This window comes from Pocillopora verrucosa, chromosome 1 (assembly GCF_036669915.1).
Source record: "Pocillopora verrucosa isolate sample1 chromosome 1, ASM3666991v2, whole genome shotgun sequence".
Taxonomy (NCBI): Eukaryota; Metazoa; Cnidaria; class Anthozoa; order Scleractinia; family Pocilloporidae; genus Pocillopora; species Pocillopora verrucosa.
Window position 1 is genome coordinate 33,427,107 of NC_089312.1, and position 25,516 is coordinate 33,452,622.

General features: G+C 38.0%; 2 protein-coding genes across 8 annotated transcripts; one reads left to right on the forward strand and one right to left on the reverse strand.

Annotated features, from left to right (window-relative positions):
• The first annotated feature begins 760 nt into the window (after positions 1 to 760).
• Positions 761 to 10,813, forward strand: LOC131772566 (ephrin-B2a-like). The gene is made up of 5 exons (XM_059088504.2): positions 761 to 1,350; positions 6,990 to 7,294; positions 7,684 to 7,785; positions 8,253 to 8,546; positions 9,098 to 10,813. Exons 1-5 carry the CDS (start codon positions 1,238 to 1,240, stop codon positions 9,337 to 9,339), a joined length of 1,056 nt encoding a protein of 351 aa, XP_058944487.2. The 5' UTR covers positions 761 to 1,237; the 3' UTR covers positions 9,340 to 10,813.
• Positions 10,793 to 25,515, reverse strand: LOC131772445 (fibroblast growth factor receptor 4-like). Of its 7 annotated transcripts, none has more exons than XM_066167857.1 (17): positions 25,359 to 25,488; positions 24,632 to 24,729; positions 21,227 to 21,295; positions 20,667 to 20,826; positions 19,875 to 20,195; positions 18,120 to 18,449; positions 17,352 to 17,648; positions 17,097 to 17,245; positions 15,937 to 16,396; positions 15,531 to 15,638; positions 14,999 to 15,171; positions 14,525 to 14,647; positions 13,698 to 13,768; positions 12,971 to 13,011; positions 12,456 to 12,555; positions 11,969 to 12,068; positions 10,793 to 11,611 (listed from the first exon to the last, which is right to left on the reverse strand). In XM_066167857.1, exons 4-17 carry the CDS (start codon positions 20,785 to 20,787, stop codon positions 11,567 to 11,569), a joined length of 2,439 nt encoding a protein of 812 aa, XP_066023954.1. In that variant the 5' UTR covers positions 20,788 to 20,826; positions 21,227 to 21,295; positions 24,632 to 24,729; positions 25,359 to 25,488; the 3' UTR covers positions 10,793 to 11,566. The 7 variants fall into 7 exon arrangements, with proteins under 7 accessions (XP_066023954.1, XP_066023955.1, XP_066023956.1 ...); XM_066167858.1 differs by having other exon boundaries at positions 24,596 to 24,729; XM_066167859.1 differs by lacking the exon at positions 21,227 to 21,295 and having other exon boundaries at positions 20,667 to 20,827.
• Position 25,516: the final 1 nt, after the last annotated feature.

Consider the following 25,516-nt stretch of genomic DNA (forward strand, 5'->3'; position numbering starts at 1 on the left):
GATGTAGGACGTTTTAATACGAGCAATATGAGTTGCCTGTGGCTTTTTAGGAAAACAAATGTTTCGTTATTTGGGTTGTAACATGAGTTTGTCATTCTCATTATGATAAGTTTTGGCAGCCCCCTGGCCTTGCAAAGATGTTTTAACAACCAAAACTTCCATTTGCTGAGTTAATTTTCTAATTTAGAATATTCTTGCAAATGTTAATGGATACTTTCTCGTATTGGCCTATTTTTACAGTCACATAGTAAACAAGGGTAATAAACTTCGGTCTTCTCATTTAGACTAACTTTTTTCGAACAAACCTTCATTGATTTGAGTATTCCTTTGTCACTTCAGTGAGTAATAGAAACCATCCGATACATTCCGTGGTCTTCGTGGGCAATAATGTAATGTTTTTACGGCAGGGGGCACAAAAATCATAAATAAAATTGTTTAGCTTAATGAACACCAAATGAAACAACTCGATATACAAATGATTTGGCTTAAAAAGGTCATCTTAAGATCGCCAGCAGGCACTTGTACTCGCTAATCTTGAACATATGTTACTCTAATACCTAACCAAACAACAAAATTTCCTCTTCGGCTTAAGATGTTCGGGAACATGAATTGCAAAGTTAATATAAGTTGGCGAAATTTGTTTTAGCAACAATTCTTAGCACACAGCTAGGGGAGGGTACGGACAAAACGGTACTTACTAAGGGTGGGAAGTGGGTTTGTCCTAAATCAGCACTCCACTTTTCAACGCCTATCATGCGTACGAGTAAATGAGAGGTCAGTTCCGTTTCGAGTGTCGGTGTTCCCAAGAGCATTTAAGAATTAGAGGGGTTAAGATATAGCCATAAAGCCTTTACCAGCGTCTGATCCTTGTGAGGGAAAGTTATAAGATTGGAATTTCACATTGCTGTTTTGCGAGGCGAGAGGACTTGTACCCGCGAAAGTGATAATACTGTGTGGGACTCAATCTGTCAACAGCTGTACACTCAGTATTCTCACCATATTGGTTTGCCGTGGGCTAAAATGACAGTCTGATATTCGTCGATGAAAACATTTGTTATTTGTGGCTGAAGGATTAAGGAGAACCAAAGCGTTTCCGGTGCGTTTAAAGACTTCGCTGGAGAGGAAGCTGTGAAATATTCTTCTCTCCAACTGTGGTGAACGGAACTGAGGGAAAAACCACAGCAAGAAAACTCGCCTCACTTCACATGACTTGCGTCGTTTAACGAGAACCTACACGATGCCGCGACGAACGTATTCCTTCTTATTACTTTTAGCTCAGATCGTCGCTCTTTTCGATGTTTTGAAGGGTGCTGTTTATCCATCGATTCACTGGTCTCCGCAAAATCCTCTGTAAGTCAAACATTTTCTTTACTCATTTGTGTGTAATGATTTAATAAGATTAAGCACGCAGAATCATTGGCTCTTCTTGAATATCACTCGCTGCCTTGTGGAGTTTCATGTCCTTGCGCCATGTCCGCGTTTCATTTTCGTGTTTCTGTGATTACATTTTGACGGTTTGAGCCTCTGACACTAGTTGATTGCACTCCCTATAGAAATAGCTCAATTTTCTATTGTCTTGTTCCATAATTACCTGTTTTGTGCGGTGCTTTTATGCTGTTCGATCTTAGGACAATCAACGTTATCAGATCGATCGCGTTCGAGGCAACTACTTCGTAAATTTATTGGCGGTTTCCCTTATCTTCATATGTGTCGAAAGTTGCTGATAACACAATGGGGAAACTTGAAACTAGCGCTATCGCGATTGTATTTCTTCAGCGTGAATTGAGAATGTCTCATCTTTGTTTTACTTGCGAATGGACATGATTCACACTGCATTTGTTTAGTATTTTTGTTGAAATAATAATTTAGCATTGCGAGAATCCGCTCCTACATGGTTTTATCTCAGATTGCCAAACAGAGCTGTCGTAAATCTTTATTGTTATTTCAATCCCTAGCTATCCTTGTTAGCTTTTGTTTGGTTTCGCTCATGTCGCGCGTTGTTTACATTAGCCTTGCGTTCGGTTTTGCGTCCGCGGTGCAATATGTGCTTTGTCAAAATAGAGTACACGAAACTTAACGCATGATATAGTTTACTACTCTTTTTAGACAAGCATAATAAAAGTCTGACACGTTGTTAATCAATATAAGACCGATGACCTTTCCAAGTTCATGGAACAGCGCTAACCCAGTGTGTTCAAGACGAGAGCAAGAAGAAGATTTAATAAATTTGGCATTCCTAAATAATGGATGTGTACACAGTTTGTGCTGCACTAGAAATTCTTAATTTGCAAGATATTTTCATTCAGTGGATACCGCATAATAAAAGTCGTGTTTTGGTTATAAACGTATTCAAAAGTCATGGCAGTTTCAAATAAAACAGCTGGGTAAACTAGAATTCAGTTTAACAGTGAGGAAGGCAGGACACAAACGTATCTATTCATGTTCAAACCAAGAATAAACGCTGTTTAAGTTTTACAATACTAAGAACACAAACCGGAAACTCTATTTGCTTATTTCATATCCTTAAATCAATTTTACTTTAGCTGCTTGACATAAATTTCCCTGGTCGGTTTTGGCTGTGTGATTTCAAACAAAGACGGATGACCTATTGAATTGTGCGAGATGACCCAGTGTAAATTAAGTTTAATAAAAATGCGGTCCCTCAGAACAAAAGAAGATATGGCGGTTTAATTTGGCCAACGGTGCGCTCAATACGAAGACGGTTGATTAACTCAGCAGATGCGAGACAAAGGCGAAACAATTTTCACGTTGGACTTTTAGGGATCTTTCTTAGGGGTAATCCTGTTTGCGGAGAAAATTACTTAGTCTGCAAACTCTAGGAATTTCAAATCCCCACATGTTTTTTCAGTTATTCCGTTACTGCAAAGGATAACAACGTTGACTTGTCGACATAACTCGATTATCACACGAAGAAGATCAGATCCACAGCCAAAAATCACATTATAAAACTACAAAATTGCGCTCAACATTAGAGGAGAGATGGCAAGGATTGCCATAACTTTTATTGTAAGCAGATCACCAAGAGAGAACAAGTCGCCATATTGATAGCAGCACTTAATATTCTAATACGTACAACTTACATGTATTTCTCCCAAAAAAGGGGACATTTGATAGTTATAGTTATCGAAATTGCCCAAAAAAGAATTTGACATAAAATTAGAACGTGATGAAATGATATATGTTGATGTTAGTAACCTAATATTGTAATTCACCTCAAACCCCAGTCAACATTTGTCAAAATACGCGCGGAGATATAAGCTTGTTTGCTTTTTCCAAGTTCACTCTTGTCAGACCTTTGAGAAAAACATCCTTGAATATGGCGTCATTAGACAGATTTAAGATTTTTTAGGAGTTTTCGAGCTAAATTTGACACAGCGAGTACGTGTGAAAATGCGAATACGATATAATTGTGAACACTCTGAACACCTTATTGGGGTAATCGATCTGAATTTTCTTTTTCTCGTCACTCAACGAAATCCAAACAGTTAGCAACCAGCTGACAAGAAGTACTTCTTAAAAATTTTTCTCCGAAAGAACTGACCTAATTTTAAGGAAACTGAGGAGATAGATGAGAGACAGAGAGACTGAACAATTCAAAATAAACCCCTGTCTAGCACGTCCAAATCACAACCTAAAATGTTTACGATATGAATGTCGGATTGTTCTGTCGAACTAATGTTGTCTAAGCTGACGTCTCGGCCGGAGTTCCGGCAGTCCGACTGTTACGAAATGGATGAACATTTGTCGTTGGTGAGGTCATGAGCAGGTTGTTGTACGGGGCTAAATTACAGAAATATCTTCACGAATGAGATAGTAGATTCGCAGCGTTCGTTTGTTCAATGAAACGACACTCTTTCAGGATAATTTTAACTTAGACCCTCTCGAACTTAGCGCGCAATCTTTTTAATCTCGCGTGTACTTTGCGCATCCCTATTAAAGGATTACAAATAAAGGTTCTTTGAAAGGGATAGTGTAGGTCATGTATCCGATATAATTCAAGTTTTACGTCTAAGACAACTTTCCAGTGTAAGATACGTGATGGACAGTTGGAAGGTTTCCTACGCAATAGAGAATGTCTCTTTTTCCACTGGAGAAAAAGGTTCTTGATTTTTATGTACTAAACTTTGAACGCTAATGTTTCTCAAAGTTTTTTTTTTCCTTTTTTTTTTCACTCATTTAACCCACAAACAAAATATAGTAAAGTTTCCTTTAATGATCGCTGGGTGGAGTGATATTATCGACATGAGCACTGCACATCCATATCTGTGGAAAGCTGAACCTTGTTGAGGCTTTTAGCCCGAGTAATAACATGCATCTGTTTTTTTTCTTCCTCTAGATTTATCAGTCCTCTTTCATTCCAATATGCATCGTTTTCTTTTCACGGAAATAAGTTGTAGCTCCAAATATCTCGCCAATGGTAGGAAAAAGGGGGCTTCGCTGTTTTCAATTCGTGCAAGTCGAGTGTGCATCGTTTTCCTGTCACTCATGAATTAAAACATGTCACATTTTAAGTTAGAAACTTGAATACGTTCTTGAAAGCGAATGACCTTACCCTTTCGGAGAGCCATAAAGGAGCAAGAGATAAAATCACATGATAATTATGTGTTTTGGAAGATATCTGTCAAGACAGGATTAACGAGGAATACAGACTATTTTCGGCTGAAGGGATCTGATTTCGCGCATATGGTTTCAATTTGTCGGAGAATTTCACAAATTTGTAACCCCTCGGGTTGGAGCGAAGATTCCAGGGATGACCTTAAACTACAGTAATTTCTATTTATGCATCCATTCCGAGTGATTTTTTTCCTTAAAAAAAGGCATTCTCCGCAATGATTAAAAAAGCAGAAAGATACCGATATAACAAGTTTGGCCATGTTCCTCTTTCGATCATAAGTGTTTATGCGGTGGATTTCACTTAAGATTTCTCGCACAATTTAGCCCCACTTCAAAGGTAGCAAAGTAGCCAAAAGACATTCAATATCAGTTGTTTTTCCTTTTCGGCAAAATATTCCCAACCTTATTTGTCAAGAAACATCAATATATTTACGAAGATAAAATGTTTTCGCGTCATATCTACAGGTGTGACTATATAAGTACGGCGGCGGATTTGGTCACGCATATAGTCACAATCTTGATTTTCTTTCGATCCGAGCTAAACAATATCGCTGGCGGTCTCTTTCTCTCCATATTACTAGTTTTGAATGTTTCAACTTAACGTTCTCTTAAAAGTTAAACAAATTCCGAGGTCTGTCTCGTTTAGACCACCAGCGCCTATGTTTACACAGTTTTCAGTCTAGCAGGATGTTTTTGCGGCCAATTTGGAAAACATTGTCGGTGTATTATTTGCGAATATAAGATTAAAAAAAATATTATAATTGAATGAATGTAATCAATTCAATCTCAGTTTCCTATATTTGTTTTGGTTTCTTCAGTTATGTCTGATTTTGGTGGCATTGCGGTTTTAATTGCTAGGGGTACGGATAAATTTCGGTCTTCAAACCTTATAAGATACCTGCCCGTGAGGAAGGCTGTTTTACTGGTCCAGAAGAAATTTCCAGACCTCGCAGGTTCTCCTAGATGTTAATTACATCAATTGATTTTCTCGCGTGATTTTCATGGAAAGAAGTAATTAGTTATCATGGTTATCTCATATCACGCCCATAAAAGGGGTTTCGGGAAAGCATAGGAAAACTTTTAGGATTTGTTCTGGTTTGGTGTTTTTTCTCACGTGTAAACAAAAAAAAACCGACAATAATAACGCGCCTTGTCGGAAAATTGGATCCTGCCCCCTTAAAACCACATCTGTTTTTCCATCAAAATCCTCGATGGGGCCTAATTAATTTGCAGAATACGAAATATTTTATGTTTTTGGAATAGCAGACAAATTAGTCTTTCTTTGCTCTCCCGCAAAGGGTTTTCAACGCCAGCGAGTAATTAAGTTAAGTGGCACAGGCATATGGCATATACGTTACACTTCTGTCATTCATGCGCATATCACAATATTATTGTGAAAGACTCGACATGCCCCCTCATTGGTCGGAAATTATGTTCAAGAAAAGGAAAGAAAGCGTGTGAAAAACAAATGGCTCATTAAACTCTCCCTACAGCAAATGCCTTGAACTTTTCGGCGCACTTTATAAATTTTGATTTGTAACCATTTCGTAACGTAAAAGTGGAAGCATGTTTGACGCATTTAATAAGTTGTTAGCGTCATAATATGTACAGTAAAGGATAGAGAGATCGCAACAAACAAATGGTTTCTCAATTCCCCCATCATTCCACTCTACAGTCCCTTTCAATAAGCACTTCAAAAAATTACAAAATATCAGAGTGTACTCTTTTTAGTAAGATCGTCCGACCTCATTTCCTCCGCTCACCCATGAGTTACACCAGTTTACCTTGAGAAGAAAAATTTTTGTTCTCCAATTTGTCGTAACCTCTAAAGCACTCTATATTTCGGGCCCTCATATAGAGACATCGTCCGTCCGCCTTTTTAATACGTAGAGAACAAAACATACTATACAAAACTTATATTAGGGAATAGAACTTAATTATGTTCCTCACCAATTTCTTGACGTAGTTTTCTTGTCTCAATAATTTCTAAGTAGTTTTTTTCGCATTAGACTAATTTATACTTTCAAACCAAAACCACAGTTTTCGAATTTGATCCACTTTTTTTAAACGTACGTGGCTCTTAGAGGTTCTAGGAACTGCTTTCTTTCTGTTTGCATTTTCTTTTTGTCGTTGCCTGAAGAACTGATGTATGTGCGTGTTGTCAGTTGTTTATTTTTCTGATCATTCTCCTCAAGGGTTCTTGAATATAAAGCTCATTTCCGTTGATTTTCTTATTTTGCCAATATTGTCTAGTCATTTGGATAGCTCATAAGTATGAGCACCACCTTGATAAAGTTTCTTGCATTTCATTATAATTCTAATTGTTTGAAAATTTTTGTTTAACCCTCTTTTAGGTTTGGCAATGGTGACAGCGTTCTCAATGTCCTTCCGATGTCCAAGCTTCACATCGTTTGTCCAAATCCGTCCACAATCTTGAAAATGGTTCGAGACAATACGCCCAAAGACAAACTTTATGAAAATGTTTGGATTGTGTCACGCGACAATTATGACAGCTGTAGTACAGACTCTTCTAAGGGGAGTAGGCTTCTTCAACGATGTACCACCCCCCTGGCGCTGAAGTATTACACTCTGGTGTTTCAGAGGTTCAGCGCTGTGTCAAGCCAGGTGTTCAATCCAGGCCGAGAATATTATCTTATAGGTATGCTTTCCATTGAATAACACAATTTTAGGTACTTTTTTCACGCCTCAGTCAGTGGAAGTTAGGGTTAGCGTTAGGGTTAGTGTTAGGGTTTCTTGAGTTAGACTAGCAGCCCTTCCAGGCAGAATGGCATTACTCTTTATTGCATTATTATGCGGAAATCGGAAAAAAGCTTCGATGGAATGGAAAAGTTCATAGCAATATTAACTGCTACAATACTCTGTAGTTTCGTGATTTACCTTTATTCTGCGAAATCAAACTCCTGGCAGTGGAAGACTTTTAACACTGGTAAAAAAACCAATAATTTTTTCAAAATGCCTTTTTTGTTTTGTTTTTTACTTTAAATCATCGCTGAAGACATTTGCAATGTTATGCTGTTCACATTTCAGCGACTTCAGATGGCACGCAAGGTTCAATAGACAGTCGATCAGGAGGAAACTGTAAACACAACAAAATGAAACTACGGATATATGTTTGTAAAAACACTAAAGGTGAGAACCTGTAGTTAGTGAAAAGTACGGTAGAATAAGAGACAGACCAGTGGCGTATGTGGGCAAGCCTCAGTAATGTTTTAAATGACCTAAAACTTTATTTTCAACATGCTGATACGTTCATGCAGAAATTTTCTTTTTCCTTAAAACGCAACGTTCCTGGCCAATATGTTTTCACCTTTCAGAATGTGATATTTGATTTGAGGAAAAGATATATGCTAATTTGGATATCGTTTATTAAACGTCTGACGAAGTTTAAAGTGGAACAATAGAACGGGGAGTTGCGTTTCTGACATGAAGGGTGACGAGATTCTTAAAAATTGTAGCGTCCGAAGATGACTTTTGCTGTGATAGCCGAAATTTCTAGACCTTTTTTTACTGGTAGTTTACCAAGTTTGTATGGTGTCCATCGCACCAGCTATACGTTACTAATGTTGTTATCGTTTTTCTTTTTTTTCTTTCTTAAGATCCCCGATGCAACCGAAAACCTACAACCACTGCTACTAAAGCTCCAACGACTTCAACTACAACTTTAAAATCTACCATTCCATCTACGACTACAAGCTCCACAACCACTTTTCAAACTACTAATTCAACCACTACGAATGCACCCACTGAGAAGGTCACGTTGTCAACAAGATCAACAAGCGCCAGCGAATCGTCCACAAGAGCAAAAGCTGCTGAAGAACTGGCCACGACTACAGACGCAGATGTAGTTGGTCGCCCAGTGAATGCTGAATTGAGCAGTCCTATAAAACCAGGTAAAAGACAGGGCTCTCCAATAAGTGCTTCATTGCCAAGCTTCGTCGCCAGAAATATAACCTTCCGATTACTGGTGCGGATGTCGCAGTATCTAAACTGTAATGAACTTCCTTCAGACTGTTGCCATGATGCAATTATACCCCAAAAAATTGAGAGGATCCGTTCAGTTCAAATGGTTAGACGTTTTGTCGAGATTAAAATTCCCCCAACTAGTCGCATATCTGGCTCTCTTAATGACAAATCTTAGCACTCTTCGTACGGTTTCACACCTATTCCGCATCTACTTTCGTATACACGTGAAAGGCACGTGAAAATCATTTGGAAAAAAGAAAAGGGAAAGTATTAATCCTTTCACACAGTGTTCTCACATGCCTTTCAATCAGTTCTTGAGGGCGTACATGTGATAAACTTGCACTCGCGTGAGCACCGCAGAGCGTTGGCAGTGATTTGCGGCTGAACCAAACCCGAATTTTTAAACGGAGGCCTCCCACAGAGTACGTGCATAAACACCATTCACACGTGAGGTCTGACCAATGTTATATTTGTTCAGTTTCAGAACTTAATTGGACGATCATGATTCCTTTAATGGCCTGCCTTCTGCTGTCGATCATGGTGAACATTATTTTGTTTTGCCGTCTGAAAAAACGAAAACAGGGATATGATTTAGAAGAGAGGAAACCTAAAATGATTGAAACAACTTCAGTAAAACACCAGGAGAAGGACAGAATAGAACCACGAGTGGAAAGAACTTGGCTACTATGCAGACGATCGGCAGACGTCACAGACGTGTGAGATATTTAAGTTGTTGAAGAAAAGGTGCAGAAAATGGAGCGAAAATGCCTCGATGTAGGCGATTCAGCCGTAACTGGTGATGATATGATCAGATGTTGTCCAGTTCAAAGATGACAACTAAGACGGGAGGAGTTTCCACCAATCACTGCTTGGCAGCTGGTAGGCAGTAGAAAACGCCAAAATAGAATCAGCTGTTGTGTTCATCTGTCCAGATTAGTTATTGGGTTCTTTGGTATTTCACATCTACGTTATATTCTTGTCTGACTGTTCATCGTGAACTGACCATGGTCGAAACCATGAAAATTGTGAGGTAGTTTTCTTTTCATCTCAGTAGGTGTTTTTTATTTGTTTTAACATTGCTTTCGAAGCCACCCTTCGTTAGCTCTCTTGTGAACTCTTGATTATTATATTCTGTGATAGCTTTATTGCCAATCATTAGAGTTATCTGTAAGGCTTGAGTAACAGCTTCTGACACAAAGACTCCTAGGAGCACTTCGGGAACCATCAACCTCTACCATTAAATTTTGGCCCGAAATGATGGTGTCTAGCCCCTGAACGATATTTAGGATTCAGTAGAGCGCTTCAGTAGCTTTCAGAATTGGTTTTATTTGAAGGAGAAGTTGTTTTACAGTGATAAAAGATAAAAACGCATCTTTTTTTTGGCCACTAAAGAGAAAAGTTGATGGTCACAGTTTCACTAAATTCAACTTCTGTCAGTCATGGCGTATTTGATCGCACTACAACAAAAAATCAACAAAAAATTAAAAAAAAAATTAAGAAGCCACAAAACAGCAATAGAACTAATATACAAAATTTGTTTTTGAAAAAAAGAAAGAAAACACCACCAGCTCTAAACATCCATCGTTTACTTTGTTTGTCGCAATATTAGCCCGCCCTCCTGTAGTGATTGATGATTGTCGAGATGCAGCCATTGTTGCGTCGTAGTGAGGCTGAGTAAGCCTTCCCAGAAGATATGTCACTGCTTTGACCGATAAGCCTCCGCGTTGGTCCTCATTATAAGCACTTCGGTGCGAGTGTTTCCGCCGAAAGTACGCTAGGAACGCGAGCCGACGAAGGGTTTGCCGTGGTCTTGCACTGATAATTAGTGCTAATTAAAAGTAATTTCTCCCCAACTTGTCTTGAATCTTCCCGCGGGCGGAGAAACGCGCTTCCTGCAGCGCTTATAATAAGGGGTTGATCGCAAGCTATTGAACAATGAAATGTCCCAACTGTAGCGTTGGTTATCGCGTTTATCTCCTCTTTTGTGGTTTTTGTTTTGTGGCTCGTTTTATTATTTTTATACACATGATATATATATATATATATATGTATATATATATAACAGATATTTGCCAATTATGATGGTGTAAATAGTTTGTATTTAATGAAGAATATTTTGAAGAAAGACATTTGAATGACATGTAAAAAGACTTAAGCACATGCCAACCGGAAATAAAGTCGAGTTAAAATTTTATTCTGGCTGTAATGCAGAATCAAATCGTTCTTTTTATACACACGTTAAATCCATTTACGTGTTAATATAATTATCATTACTTTGGTAGAGATATTTAGGATGTTATTTCGCTGAAGATTATTTCTGTCTTGTGTTGCGTGTCACACTCCGTAAGTGAACGTATCTTAGTTTCTCACCCCTTGCTTTTTGTAACCCTGATTTTAGTTAAATTTTTATTCGAAAGTCGTTATCTTTCAAAAGGTCCATCTTTTATTTAACAAATAAAGAAGGCTGGACTGTGTTCTATTCTGTTGTAAAGCACGCTGGAAGCGGCTAGAGCACGGAAGAAGAGTAGTCTCCCTGCGAGCGAAGAAACACTCGTGCGGCAGCGCTGATAAGGAGCAACTGTTACAAGTTACATCAGATAAGTGCCTAGATTTTTTCTGAGCAAATGCAGTCTACGTTAATCTAGTCTACTCACGTGATAGCAATCATTTTTCTTAGCCACTAAAGCGTTGTAATTAATACAGGATACACCGTTTTATTCTTTGCTTTGATTCGCATTACCTATTGCAAGGAAAATTTTCCTCCACAAAGGAAAACAAATTGATTCTGACCTTTTGAGCCTAATCGGCACCTGGTTCAATAAAAATTCCTTTAAGCATGACTATCAGACCTTATACATATACGCACTTATTTGAGATCTCGCGGTTATCTTCCTATATTATTAATCAAATAAAATGAGGTTTTTGCTTCAGCGTCAGGGTGTCGTCATCAGGCTTCTCCATCGTTGACCTCTGTGATATTTGTATATGTCCTCTGAATTAAATCATTAGAATAAATTAGTCACAAAAAAATTTGAATAATGATAGAAACAACGTATAAGAACTAAATCTAATCGAGAATGGACTTAGGAACAAGCAAAAGAAGGAACGGACGAAAAATAAGGTCATATAGATAGACGGGAAAGGATGACTATGTGTACGAATGGATGGGTGGATAGCTGCAGTTGACGATAAAAGATTTATCAGAAGGACTGATAGGGTGACAGAGGGATTCATGAAAGGGTGAAGGGAAGCAAAGATGAATAAATGGAAGGAGGAAGAAGAGGGCAGATATAATTTTTAGAACAGCGAAAGGAAGGGAAGAAACCTTCTAAATACAACCATTAATTACCTTCACTTCTCGCAAAAAATTCTTCAGCTGTTGAGCGATCTGCGAAAAGGCTGGTCTCATCAAAGGATTTTCTTTCCAACAAGAACTCATGAGTTCATATCTAAAAAATTCAATACAGTATTAGCTAACATTGTCTTGCAACTGATACTCTCAACATCTGAATTGACCATACCAAGCGTTGAAAGGGGTGCAAAGAGGGGATTTTGAACTCATGACAATGATCATCAAAAAGATCACATATTGGCCGAATGTGACATTTGATTTGAAGTACAAATTGTCAAATCACGACTGATTCAATGCATCGTTTTGATTTTCAACGAGAAATATTGAGTGTCAGCGGATCTTGCGAGACTTTGCTCGAAAGGTAAAACGCTTTTCAATTACTTTTAGAAAAATCCGGGAGATAAACGTCCATTTTTTAAAGCCTTCTTGATATTCAATGATTCAACTGAATTTTATTAGCATTATTTAGGACTTTATAGCTTACAGTTCTTCCGAACATCGATCGGGACGAGGCATCCGGTATCCCGAAGCAAGTCGAGTTACTAAGGCAATTGGTGATGTGATGTCAGGGTACGGCAACTCACCTGTTTGGCGGAAATAAGATATGATTTAACGATTTCAGTTTTTAAAGAATACCATTTAAGACAATAAGTATTTCAGCAATAACTTTGTGAATAAATAGAGACTTGCAAAGACTTTATGTGGATGATTTAGGTAGATAAAATTAAGTGCAGCACTGTGACAAATAAGATATAGCACGTATAAAATGTTTGACACGAGCACAACCTATACCTGGAAGCGGTCTTCTCATCTTGTTTAGTTTCGTCTGACTGGCAATAGTCATTTTCAAAATGAAGATACTAGTGTCTATATTGTTAGCTTTACAGAAGAGCCTTGCTAACTTTGGGTTGCTTTACGGATTGGAGCCTCATGACGAGAATATGATTTGTAGTTCATAAGATGTCGTTTAAGTCGCACATAGTAACACATCACACTTACCATAAGTGGTGATTTCCCATAGAACGATACCAAATGACCACCTGCAAATAAGTATCAAGGCCTTAGCCCAAAACAGAATTTCTCCTTACAATATCAATACAATATCAAGCAGGCAAGTGATGTGATTTAAAAGGAGACGGTTTAATTTTTAAAAAAATTACCAATAAAGAGATTATTATAGTTGAGCCCATACCAAATTCTCCGAATAGAAGCTAAAGAATTGTGTGGCAGACAGTAAGGAGAATTAACAATGAGATCTTGGGAATGAAAGGGTTAATAACTTCAGCGAGTAAAGAATTCGAACGATAAGCGCTGAATTGATTAAAGATCGAGTCTCGTTGTATTCTTTTAGTGTTTAATGGATATTTATATCACTCAAAACTTCGTTGAGTCTTTCCTTTTATGTGGACCTTGCCTCTGGTATTAATTTCAATCAGGTAATATGTGCATATGATGCTCGATTTGAAGGAAGTAATTTCTTAAGTCACACTAAGTTCCCATGGTGTGTCCATAAATGCAAATAGGTATAGATACACCATGCATGTACATGTACATGAAGACAAACAAAAAACGTAAAAGAAAGCCTAGATGTAACCATGACAATGCTCCAAGAGATATAATCGAGCGCACGGCAGAAGTTTTTTTTTTCGGAAATCCTTTCAACTAGGCAATACTTTCGACTCGAAGTCAAGAGACAGAAAACTGACAAAGACAAAATGAAACTTACACATCACTCATGGATGTAAAATGCAGATCTCGTAGAGATTCTAACGACGACCATCTCCACGGAACCTTGCCCTGTTGAAAAGATAGATTCATGTGAGCAAGTTACTGTTTGTGGTGCAGGCAATGCCCTTTGAAACTGTGAAGCGGATAACTTATGAAACGGAAGGATGCATTCATTATAGTAAGCAAGTTCTTTTTCAACGTTAAGATATATAATGGTTTGTAATTATAACTGATTTCCAGTAAAAAACCAGAGTAATAGTTAGCGTGCCCATTATTTTTATTATTATTAACATTATCCTAGGTTCAGACACTATCCCATAATTAATAATGGTAATAAGACCGAATGGAGTCCAATTCGGTCTTTAATTATACGAGTGATTAACAAATCGACGGCCACGAAGCGGGAGTCCGATTTGTTTGTCACGAAACTCCCCAGTTTTTTTGGGTAAAATGGTTGTTTCTATAGTTAATGTAATCAATTCTGTGTTCGGTGGATTTGGCTGGGTAGAATTGGCTGCTTAAACTGTCCGATTACAGGTGTCCAATTACAGCTAACTGTCCGATTACAAATCTACGGAAAAAGTTTGTGAAATATAAAGCGCCTTGTGCATCAATCACATTTGAAGAAATTGTAATTGTTATGATTAATTAAGTAAACGTGTCACATAATACACTGTTCATTGAGAGTTTCAATGTAAATTATATCGTTAGAATAAATTCATTTATTCTGCTCGATTGTACCAAGGCAGAGTATCAATTTAAATGCATTTCAGTTTTTTTCATTTTTCTGTTTAGTTGTTGATTTTGATTGAAAAGCGTACTTACGTTAGAGGTTATGGTGTATATACCAGCAGCGGATATGTCCCTGGCTAATCCAAAGTCTCCAACTTTAGCCACCAAGTTGGCATCAACTAAAATATTCCTCGCTGCTAAGTCGCGATGGACAAACTGTGAGAGAAGACAATGTATAATTTTTTTGCTTAGAGACGCTCAAGGATGGAGTGGCCTATACGAAAGTGCGAAAGATCCTCAAGGTGTCCTGAAGAAAATTTACAAACTGGGATTGCCTGCGTTATAAATATTTGCTTAACAGAGGCTCACGAATGATTGGATGGCCTAAACCAAAATGCCAGAGATCGCCAATATGTCTTTAAGCCACTTCAAAACCTCGAACTGCCCGCGTTATATTTAGTGCAGCAAGAGATTATCAACTGTCTCTAATCTCTTGAGAACAGTCATCTCTAATGGAAGGTTGGAAAATTTACCTCTACACCTCTACACACTGCCAGCCGGTCTTACCTTTCTCTCCTCTAAGTGCTGCATTCCCATGGCGATTTGAAATGCAATTGTGACCAGTTGCCGGTCATTCAGCTTACAGCAGACATTATGATAATTGCTCCTTTCCCCTGGCGCCCTTAAAAGATTTTCCAGACTGCCACCATGAATCAATTCAGTGACCACAAGAACGTTTCCTTGAGAGAGTAGAGCAAACACATTAGAGTTGAAAAGAGAAAGAAATTAGACATTATTGGCACCTTGGGTTGATCAAAAGATGATTCGTCGGTAATTTAGGTTTAGTTGGTGCCCAAAACAAAACAGGAAAAAAATTTCATATGAACTTCCCTGAAATTAGCCCAGAAAAAAATGTTTTCCGATCAAGAAGCACAGATTTTAACAGTTAAGTGTACTCATCTGTCTTTAATCATAAGGTCAGTACATGCACTGTTCTAACTGATCTTACACACGGCTGGAACGTTACCATGTTACTGTCAATCACCAAGAAAACACGCATATTTCTAAGACGGCATTGCATCGTCGAAAACTGACTTACCTTCCTCTATCCTTGTGCCAATCAAAGTGACAATATTAGGATGTTTCCCAGCTTGCTTTAAGGTCCTTATCTCATTAAGTAGGGTTTCTTTGGCAATGACACTAGGGTCTACAATGACGTAGAGAAAAAAAAAACAAGGGCATTTCTTAAATTGCTTCATTTTACTTAGTTCGCTCATCGTATCTGGCTATGGTAACAAAATTACGTATGGAAAAAACTGGCTTGATTAAGGCTACAGAAAGCGTTCAGAGGAGGCAATAGCAGACTTTATGGGTGTTTTCCACCAAAAGGAAAATGATGAAAAAAATCAAGATGGTGCATAGCTTCGAAAAAGAAAAAATCAGTTTAGAGGTATACCACTGTACTCAGGAATTAACAAATAGACATTTCGATTTCGTGTACCTACCTTTTAGCTTTTTCACAGCTACATCTGTTATGTTTCCGTCTTTCCCACCATAGCGACCTTTGTAGACGATTCCAAACTCGCCTTCTCCGAGTATTTCATCAAACACTTCAAGATTTTCCAAGTTTTCAGATTCTTCCTCGGTCCCTTGAAATATCTCTCCACAATCCCGCTGTTCGTCGACACCTAAGTGTTTATCAGCTGTGAAAATGTGACCACCAGCAATCCCCTCACCCGACTCTAATCTCTCTTGACCTCTTTCTTTTATTCCTTGCACCGAATCATCCTGCTCGCTTCCGTCTGGAGGCAGTCTGTCCCCTACTCCATCCCCCACTAACGGGAGCCTTTCCTCGGGGGTTTCGATGGTTTGGCTATTGGGCGACCGATTGTTTTCAAGGTCCTGTATCCCATTTTTCAACTGTTGGCCTTTTTCCAGATACACCTTTATTGCACGTTTTGGTCCCTGTCATATGATTTAAGAGAATAGGCAATTGTGATATCTATCCAAGATTTATCATCATCATCACTTGTTTGAGTCCCCTTCATAATCATGAATTTAAACTGGACGAACTGAAATCTCTCGCACTCTGATTTACTAGTCGTATGCGATTTAAATAGCGTTTTTTTGATAAAAAAGCAAACAAATTTAGCTGAAATAGACGCACCATCTTTCACAACGATAATCCTCAAATGTGATAATTCTAAGGTATGTTAGTAAGGAATATAGCTTTTTTTCAGATTGAACTGCTTCATAAACCCCCTAAATATGGGTCGCGCAAGCCCTTGCTTGTTTCTGCATGAGGTATTTACAGACCCAAAGTGGAGGAAAGGACAATTGGAGTAGACCAAGTAGGGACAGAAATGGGCATTTTCCAAAGCCTTGACTCATTTTAAAGGCCGAATTTTGCCAAATAAAGCCAAACTGACGGAAATCACCATGAAAAGGAAAACAGCTCATAATAATAATACCAACAATAATAATGATAATAATCAGTTGAATTTGGGAAGTTTTTCTCGACTCTGGATCTTAACCCCTGAGAAAACTGCATGGTTCTTGGCTGGTCAATCCCAGTATTCGTCTAGACGCCAGCACAAGCAAAGTCGCATGACGGACAGAGGAGATCATTACTCTGTGTGGGGATGTCACGTAACGCATTATTTACCTCCTTATCACGATTCCTACGCCGATTCCACACAAACCCAGTGACTACACAAATAACTACAGCTGCCAAAGTGCATGATACAGCGACTATAGTTGTCTGAGATGCTGAATTTTCTGGCTCTCTTTTCACGTGGGTGAGAGTAGGAGTTGCTGTGGATAAATTATAAAAAATACGTTGTTCTTAAGAACAGCACTTGTAGTTAAGAAGGACCCCTCTCACCCTATTTTTTTCCCTTCCATTTAAAAAAAACCTAACCTTTGTTCAAGACAGCTACTCCTGATCGGCTTCTTCCAATGCTATTATTTGCAATGCATTGATATTTTCCATAGTCTTCCATCTGTGTTCTCGTTATAAAAAGCTGGCTGCGATTAGTTGGCCCATCTGGAATGACACGTGCTCTGAGATTAGACCGTAAAGGGTATGAAGAATTGTCCTTTATCCAGCGGATTGTTGGCCTTGGGAGACCCCTAACAGTGCAGCTTAAGGTAGTATTGGAACCAATCAGGACACTTTGGTTCTTTGGACCCTCAACGATCTCAGGTTTCTGGTCATCTAGCAAATTGAAACAAAATTAAGTAATATGAATGAATGGGACGTTATGAATTGTCTCATTTGTGATCTTTCTTTGGGATGTCGGGGCCCAAGGCTTTTTTGCCGCTCGAATGACCCGGTTTGAAGAGAATTGAACTTAAAGGGGATTCTTGCATGATGATAAGAAGACTGAGGAGGTACAGTGACCGGGTGAAACTGAAATGACAACTTAAAAAATTTGTATAAACATTTCACAGAAAACTGCTCATTTTCTAGCTCTTGATACTCTAGTGACACTCCGAGAGTTTTTACAATCTACAGAAATTTAAACCAAGAGGCAATCATCCAAAAGCCGAGCTTTTCTCGCTTACTGGGTGTTGAGGAAATTTCAACTGGGAGACTGAGTTGACATGCAACGGGAAGACTTCGTGGGTTTTCAACTTTGAAGTGATAGGGAGGACAAACATACACTAATGCATATTCATGTCTAACCTGAATCTTTCAAGGTTAAGAAAGCTGGCAGCGACAAATTTTTACCAGCACTGTTTTTGGCCTCACATTGATATTTGCCAAAATCTTCTTTCTTCGCTCCTGTAATAAACAGCTGGCTTTGCATGGTTTTGTGGTTTTTTGATGAACTTGAATTGTTATAACTTGAACTGAATGTCACCCTTGAGTTGGTTTGTAAGGCAGATGAATCACTGTTTTTGATCCATGAGATGCTTGGCTTAAGAAGACCTGTGGCGGTGCAGTTGAAAGTTACATTGGCCCCTATATCAATGCTTTGGTTCCGAGGAACTTCTACTAACTCTGGCGCAAGACCTGTAGGGAAAAAATATATTGTAATAAATATCCCCTTTTATTACTGAGATAATCTGGTATGAAGTTAATTTCATAAGCAAATGACGGCAGAACGAGAGGATATTTTCACTATCATACTCTTATGCCACACAAGAAGATGAACTGCTAATACAGGTACCCAGAAGGAACTATTTCAGGCCAACTCTCCCTTGCCGGGGTATGAACCTCTTCCCTTTTTCATTTTAATTATCATCATTCCTTTTTTTTTTTCACAAAATAATTCTTTTCTCATCTTCCAAGGAATATGTAGGTTTTTTTTCTTCTACAGCATCACCGGCACCGTATTTAGCGACTACCCTGTGTTAAGCAGTCGGTTGCATTAGTGTTTGTCGGTTGCCAAAGTCTCCAGTTTGTCTCCTCTTAATCACCATAATTTTTACCGGTAATACGCGGTTACCTCTACTTAGCGGTCGTAGTCAACCTTTACAAAGTCCCAACGGCCTCTTTGTATTGCCCTCCACCTGTTTTTAACAGCCACCTATAGCCCAACCACTCGAATGAAAATAAGTATGATCCTTCAAATAATTTTTTTTATTTATGCTTCTCTCCCAAAATCGAAGTTAATAGTATCTTTGATCGAGATTCTGTACATAGAGTGGTCAATTTTAATAGTGGCGTTAGTGGCGTTGTGTTTGTTTCAATTTTGTTTTTGTTTTTTTGGTTTTTTATCATTTTTTTTTAATAATACTCCTTATCCGTGGAGCCTGTATTAAGAGGTCAACCTAAATTAAGCGGTCACCACCGTTCCCGGTGAATGGCCGCTTAATACAGGTTCCACTGTACCAAGTAATATGATATGCATTAGGACAGGTCAATCGAATTGCTCCTGATTCAAATTTAATCGTTATCAGCGTGAAGAATTTCGTTCTTTGAACAGTGCATTTCGGGCCTTGTTAGCCAATGACCACAGCGGAATTTTCCTTTTGCAATGAATTATGAATTGGACTTGCCTGTCCATACATTCCAAGGGTTTCTTAGAAGCTGATTATTCGAGGCCCCTTATTCCTGAATTAAACAAATGATGAGTCTACTTTCATATGTTTAAAACTGGATCATTGGATAATGCAATTCAAGAGTTTTCATTGGATTAGCAATTATGGGCTATGGGCCATTTTACCATGGGCAAGCATGAAGACGAATCAAACCGGAAGTGTTTTGGTACATTGTAACGTTCCGTTTGTTCATGCAAAATAAAGTTGGGAAGATTTTTGTATATATGTTTTGAGGCGTTTTCTATAAAACAATTATTCTATTCGCGTTTGTTGGATACGAGATGATTATAGCCAATTCGGCCCTATAAGCCTCTTGGCCATCCATCATCGCTTATCCAACAAGCACGAGTGGAATAATTAATTACTAAGGGTATGATAAGCTTGGTTTACTTACCTTGAATCACTATTTCAAATGATTTCCTAGTGCAGTGTTTTATGTAACCGTTGCCGGCTTGGCAGTTGTAGCGGCCAAATTTGTCAACTGTCAGATTTTTAAGTACTAATGGGCAGCTTAATTCACGTTTTTTTGAAGGCTGCTGGCATTTAGATCCCACTTCATTACCCTGTGGATCGTACCACTCGATATACTTGACCCATCTATCCTTATATCCAATATCTTTCGCTCTGGGCTGCGCTGTACAATTCAGGGTAATGGAGGCACCAATGGGTAATGTGCTGTTTTCTGGACGTGAAGAGATGTCCACAACAGGTCTGACTGGGTTGGAGAGATTGAATAATAATAAAAGAAAATGAATAATGCACAATCTCTTTGTATATGAGAAAGATTATCAATAAATCTATCTTACAAATTTAGCAAGTTTAGTTGACAAACTCTTGACCGAACAAGAGTTTTAAAGCAGCTTTTTAATGTTAATTTTGAATTTTGAATGCAGCTTTTTAATGTTAATTTTTAATTTTTTATGTTCCACCCGAAGTAGGCCCAAGGCCGAGACGTCGTCTATTTAAACGTTGGATCAGTCAAGAGTTTATCTTCGTCCTTTCTTATCTACACATGCTAAACATTTTGATGAAGATACTTTTGGATCCTCTGACTGAGAGCTGTTTTTTTGGTAGCCATTTTACACTTTCTGTACATACACGCATTCATTTAATGCGCATACAAGAAAAACATAGGCATATACATGCTCTTTGACCAGGACGTTTAAAAGAAGTAAACACTACTTACTCTTAATTTTGGAATGGCATGTTTCACCTCTGACCAATGGGAGATTCCATAAAGCGCTGGTAAGAGTTAATAGTGCCAAACACGTTGACGCTTCTCGAAGACAAAAGTTACCCATCATCATGACACGTTGACAAATTTGTTGTTTGGATGTTTGAAGTGGTCTGCAAATGGGATTGTTTATTCAAAATTAAATAAGTTGTTTTCTAGAAGAACGTACGATACTGAGGGCCATAAGTCAAACTTGGTTGTCATTAACTAATTGTATCTTCATTTACCTACTCTACAAATTTGGCGATTTTACACAAAACTTCTGCTAAAATGTATAGGATTTCATTGTTTTCTTTCACTTATCCGCATACTCTCGTTTTAACCCGAATCCATGATTCATAAAAAATTATATTTTTCACCGAATACATTTAGTTTTAATTTTGTCTCTTAACTACTCAATAACTAAATGGCATCTTTTGCTACTTTTTCGAAATTGCTAATAGAGACAAACAAAATCTAAAATGAACAGCACTAAAATTGCTCGTAAATTTACCAAAAAAAATTAGACCTTCCTTTTTCGTTGGCAAGGAAATGCAATCTACTTCAAAAAGAAAATGAATTTTCCGTGTTATAAAGACCTCCTGCGATGAGAAAGCGAAGTTACTATACATCAGTGCTTATCATTAAAAAATGGATTGTTCAGCTTGACAAGAACTTTGTATCAATGTATCGCCGATACATTGATACAAAGGGTGACACAACTTTTGTAAGTAAGGCAGCCTACCAAAGGAAACCAAAGGAAACCATGTACTCTTATAATGAACGAAAATAACGAACAATCACACCAGGATTAATTTGAAAAAAATTCAAAATTTCTTGTAGTGTAACATTTACAGATCTAAAACAGTACTTTCTCAAGAATCCTTCGTAACATTTTATAATTTTACAACGACATCCTTCTTCGTTTCTTTTCGATTCAGATAATACCATTACTATTGTCATCACAATAATTTATATTTTTGTCATTATCATTATCAGTGTTGTTCTTGTTATTGATCATTTTTCTTCTAATTCTTATTCACCGTTTGCTTTGGCATCATATTAACCGCTTTTGTTTAATGACAAACTGTATAGCTCACATGTAGCATATGTTTAAGATAGGTGAGTTCGGTTATATTTTATGTTATTTTCTCCGCCCAAGAAGGACTATATCTGAAGGAAGAGACATCTAGGTTAGGTTAATCGGCTCATGGAAAATGTAACTTCACTGGCCAAAATACACCTGTTAACAGAGAGATTTCATATTAACGTTGGATTGATTATATCACGATACGAGGCAAAGTCACGATTGACGAAATTTATGCATCGCGGAGGGAGTTTGTGGAAGATTGACCGCATGTTTATTTATTAACGGACGAATAAGTATTTAACTTGTTTAGTTCAATGAGCTCTACGTGCACTAAAGAAATATAAAAAAGGATTGCAATAATAATATACGATTTGCCTCGTTGAAAAATGTCAGAGGAAATGTTTTTAATGGAGTGTCAAACGTGAGAATATCGGCCAGAACTGAGACCTAAAGATTCACTGTCCACTCTTTAGGATCGTGTTGAAGCAGATGCTTACGGAACTTTTAGACCGTGGACGGAAGTTGTATTCCGTAGACGGAAGTTGCATTGTGTACCGTGAACGGAAGCATGCTACTCCTCCCCACTTAGTGAAAGTCAAAAGCACGTAGCGGGTTCATTCCAACACACGCAGTGACCACGAGGAAGAGCATCAGAGGCAGCCAGACTGGTAAGCCGCGCATTTGCGTTCGTCTTCAGTAGGTATAAAGTAATCATTGCTCTAAGATTGTGCTTTTCTACGGGAGCTCTTCAACATACAGTCCACATTTGTGATACAAAATGAGCTTGAATGAGCTAAAAATGAGATTAGCTAGTGGCCTTTTTATAATCAATCATGGCGGCCAAGATAGTCTCACTAAAATGGTTTTTTCGAGCTCCAATATTTCGGTCTAGGCTTGAGGCTCGCTCGAAAAAAAAACAGCAATACCAATCCGGTCAGTACCAAATGCAGACTGCAGATCGGGTACAAAATGCAGACTAGGTACAAAATGCAAACTGCAAGCTGGGTACAAATTGCAGACTGAGAATTTATACTAATTTTTGTCTGATACGTGATAACATGTCATCTTACAACTTACTGAGGGTCACGCAATTGCTTTTCCGCCATCATCTTTCACAATTATTTGCACTAATGTGGAATATTCCTTGCCCGTTTCTTAATCAAAATCATTCTTAATATCATTTCAAGCTTTCACGTAGTCTTCTCACTTTGCGCGCGAGTTGGTTGGTGTGATGTCTGTACAGATTTTACCGACTTAATGAAAGTAGGTATAGATGTAAATGAGATGTCACAATTGAATATTTAACATGTGCAATATCCAAGAAACAATTGACAGCTTTGCATGTGGTCCGTACGTTTCATCTTTTTAACCGATATGTGTTCATTTTGTTGACAAAAATGTGGACCGAGAACAAAACTGTCCCTTCGACTTGATATATTTTCAACGTTCAGGGGTGTACACACATTGATTTTCACATATGTGCCTTACATTGTTTTTGGCTTACATGAGGAACTGGCGAGTTTTTATAGGGAAAGGGTCATCCGCACTGGCGACAAAACTGTTTATTTAGACAAATTTTCCATCATCACCAACACTTTACTAATGTGGATGGTTTGTCGCGGCTTGACAATTTTTTGCCGAAGCGGACAAATTTTCGAACGCTCCGCCGACAAAATTTGTCCCGGGTAAAAGCTTAGCAAAATCTACTAAATTAACAAAACCGTGATGATCTTGTCTATCATATGTCGTAAACGCTACCATTAGAGTGGTAATTGAACTGGGTTCAGTTTACCAAAAGATTGCAATAGTTGTCCTTCGCAGCGAAACTCGCAGATTTTACAACTTTAACTTAAGATGAATCCCGGTAATTGGAGTTTTGATCCATAGGCAAATTATAGCGACCAGTCGTATGAGCAAATAAGGCGCTCGAATGTGCCACCCTATGAAGAACAACAAGGAAACAATTTTCATTCAGCTGGGGCAACCTACAAAAGTGGAGTAATTTTCCAGTCGCCGCTTCGTCAGACTAATAATGAAGTTGTAGATGTGGCCGCCCAAGATCCAGTAGTTATTGGCTTACATAAGGAACCGGCGAATTTTTATAGGGGAAAAAAGGCGAAGCGTTGCTTTCGTGACTGGCCATTTGTTTACTTTTCTAATGGTTTTATCTCTCATCTGTTTGGTGACAACGCAAATATTAATATGTGAACATCAGACTATATGAAGTCTCGAAATTCTTTTTAGAACGATTGTGGCCGCTTTGTTAGAAACCAAATGGAATAGCCGCTTTGTTTAACACAAAACATTTCAAGGAATATTTCACAATAGTGCAAATGATCGTGAAAGATGAGGGTAACTGATATTTTGCTGTCTTGAAAGTTCACATAAACCGAATCCAATTATACCTATATTCAATGAGTCCAAGAAATCAATACAAACTTAAGCCATAACATGAATGAGCTGGCTCCAAGAGCCCTTTGATCCATTCTATTTTTTCCTTTTTCGATATGTGAATGATGGTGACTAAACATGACATTTCGAAATCCGTGGCAGAACATGAGAGACTCCCTATAGTCTGTACTAAGATAAGATATGTCATAACGTAAGGCCCAGTGTGTCCATTTTTTCCTACCTGCGACAACTGTTTGTGAAAAATATCCTATTCTTTACATGTAACGTTAATTATTAGTCACTAGACTAAAAAGATCATCTCAATGCAAGCGATCAAATGTGCCCTAATGCAGAACAGGTGCATCATGCTTCAACTCAAATTCACACACGTTAATTATCAGTCGCTAGACTAAAAATTTACCCCAGTGCAAGCGGTCGAATGTGCCCTAATGGTTACCTGGCGGAGGACAGAACAGGTACATCATATTTCAGCTCAAATTCACATAGCTGGTAGACTTCCAATGACGTAACAGATAATGAGATCGATCTTCCTGTCTATCAATGAAGGAAATTTGAATAAACGCGTTTTGCATCAACTCCATATTTTATACAAATATTTTCCATGAGCGCTTAATAAAAGTACAAAATACGAAGATTGCCTTAAATTAAAGTTAGCTCTGTATAAAACCCTGATCATTGTAGATTAAGGAAACAAATATGAATAAACGTTAGGTCAAGTTGTCTCAAAACAATTGGGCGATTACACATCACGTATAAATCTTGCCTGATAAATATATCTTATAAGACGTTTTGGTGTGTGGTATCGCTGAGTATTTTTACTTGTTGTGCCGTAATTTGAATCGCCCTTCGGGCTCGTCAAAATATCACAGGGTATTTGTACTCTATTCACGCGTTATTTGTACTCTACTTTGTTCTGTGTGATAATAATAATACGTATTATACCAAACAATTTTGTTGTGCAACGATAAATTGTTCTGAAAATCGTTTTTGAAAATAGCTTTTTGGCATGTAGGTCTTCGTCATTGCTATTTACAATATCACGATCGGAATAAATATTTGATTCATTTCCTTTTCATTATTAAGACATCATTTTATTTGGCAGAAAAATGCAAAAGAAATCATCATTTGATAGAGAAATTGTGAGAAAAAATGCATAAACTTACCTTATGGTTTCGCCGTGCGTCTTGTTAATGTACCACTTAAAAGATGATAGAGGAATTAATCATAAACTATCGTACAACACGAGATCAGATAGGAAGTTATGTGCACTTTACTTAGTCACAAAATAAACCGTCACTCGAAACGACCTTTTTTGTAATAA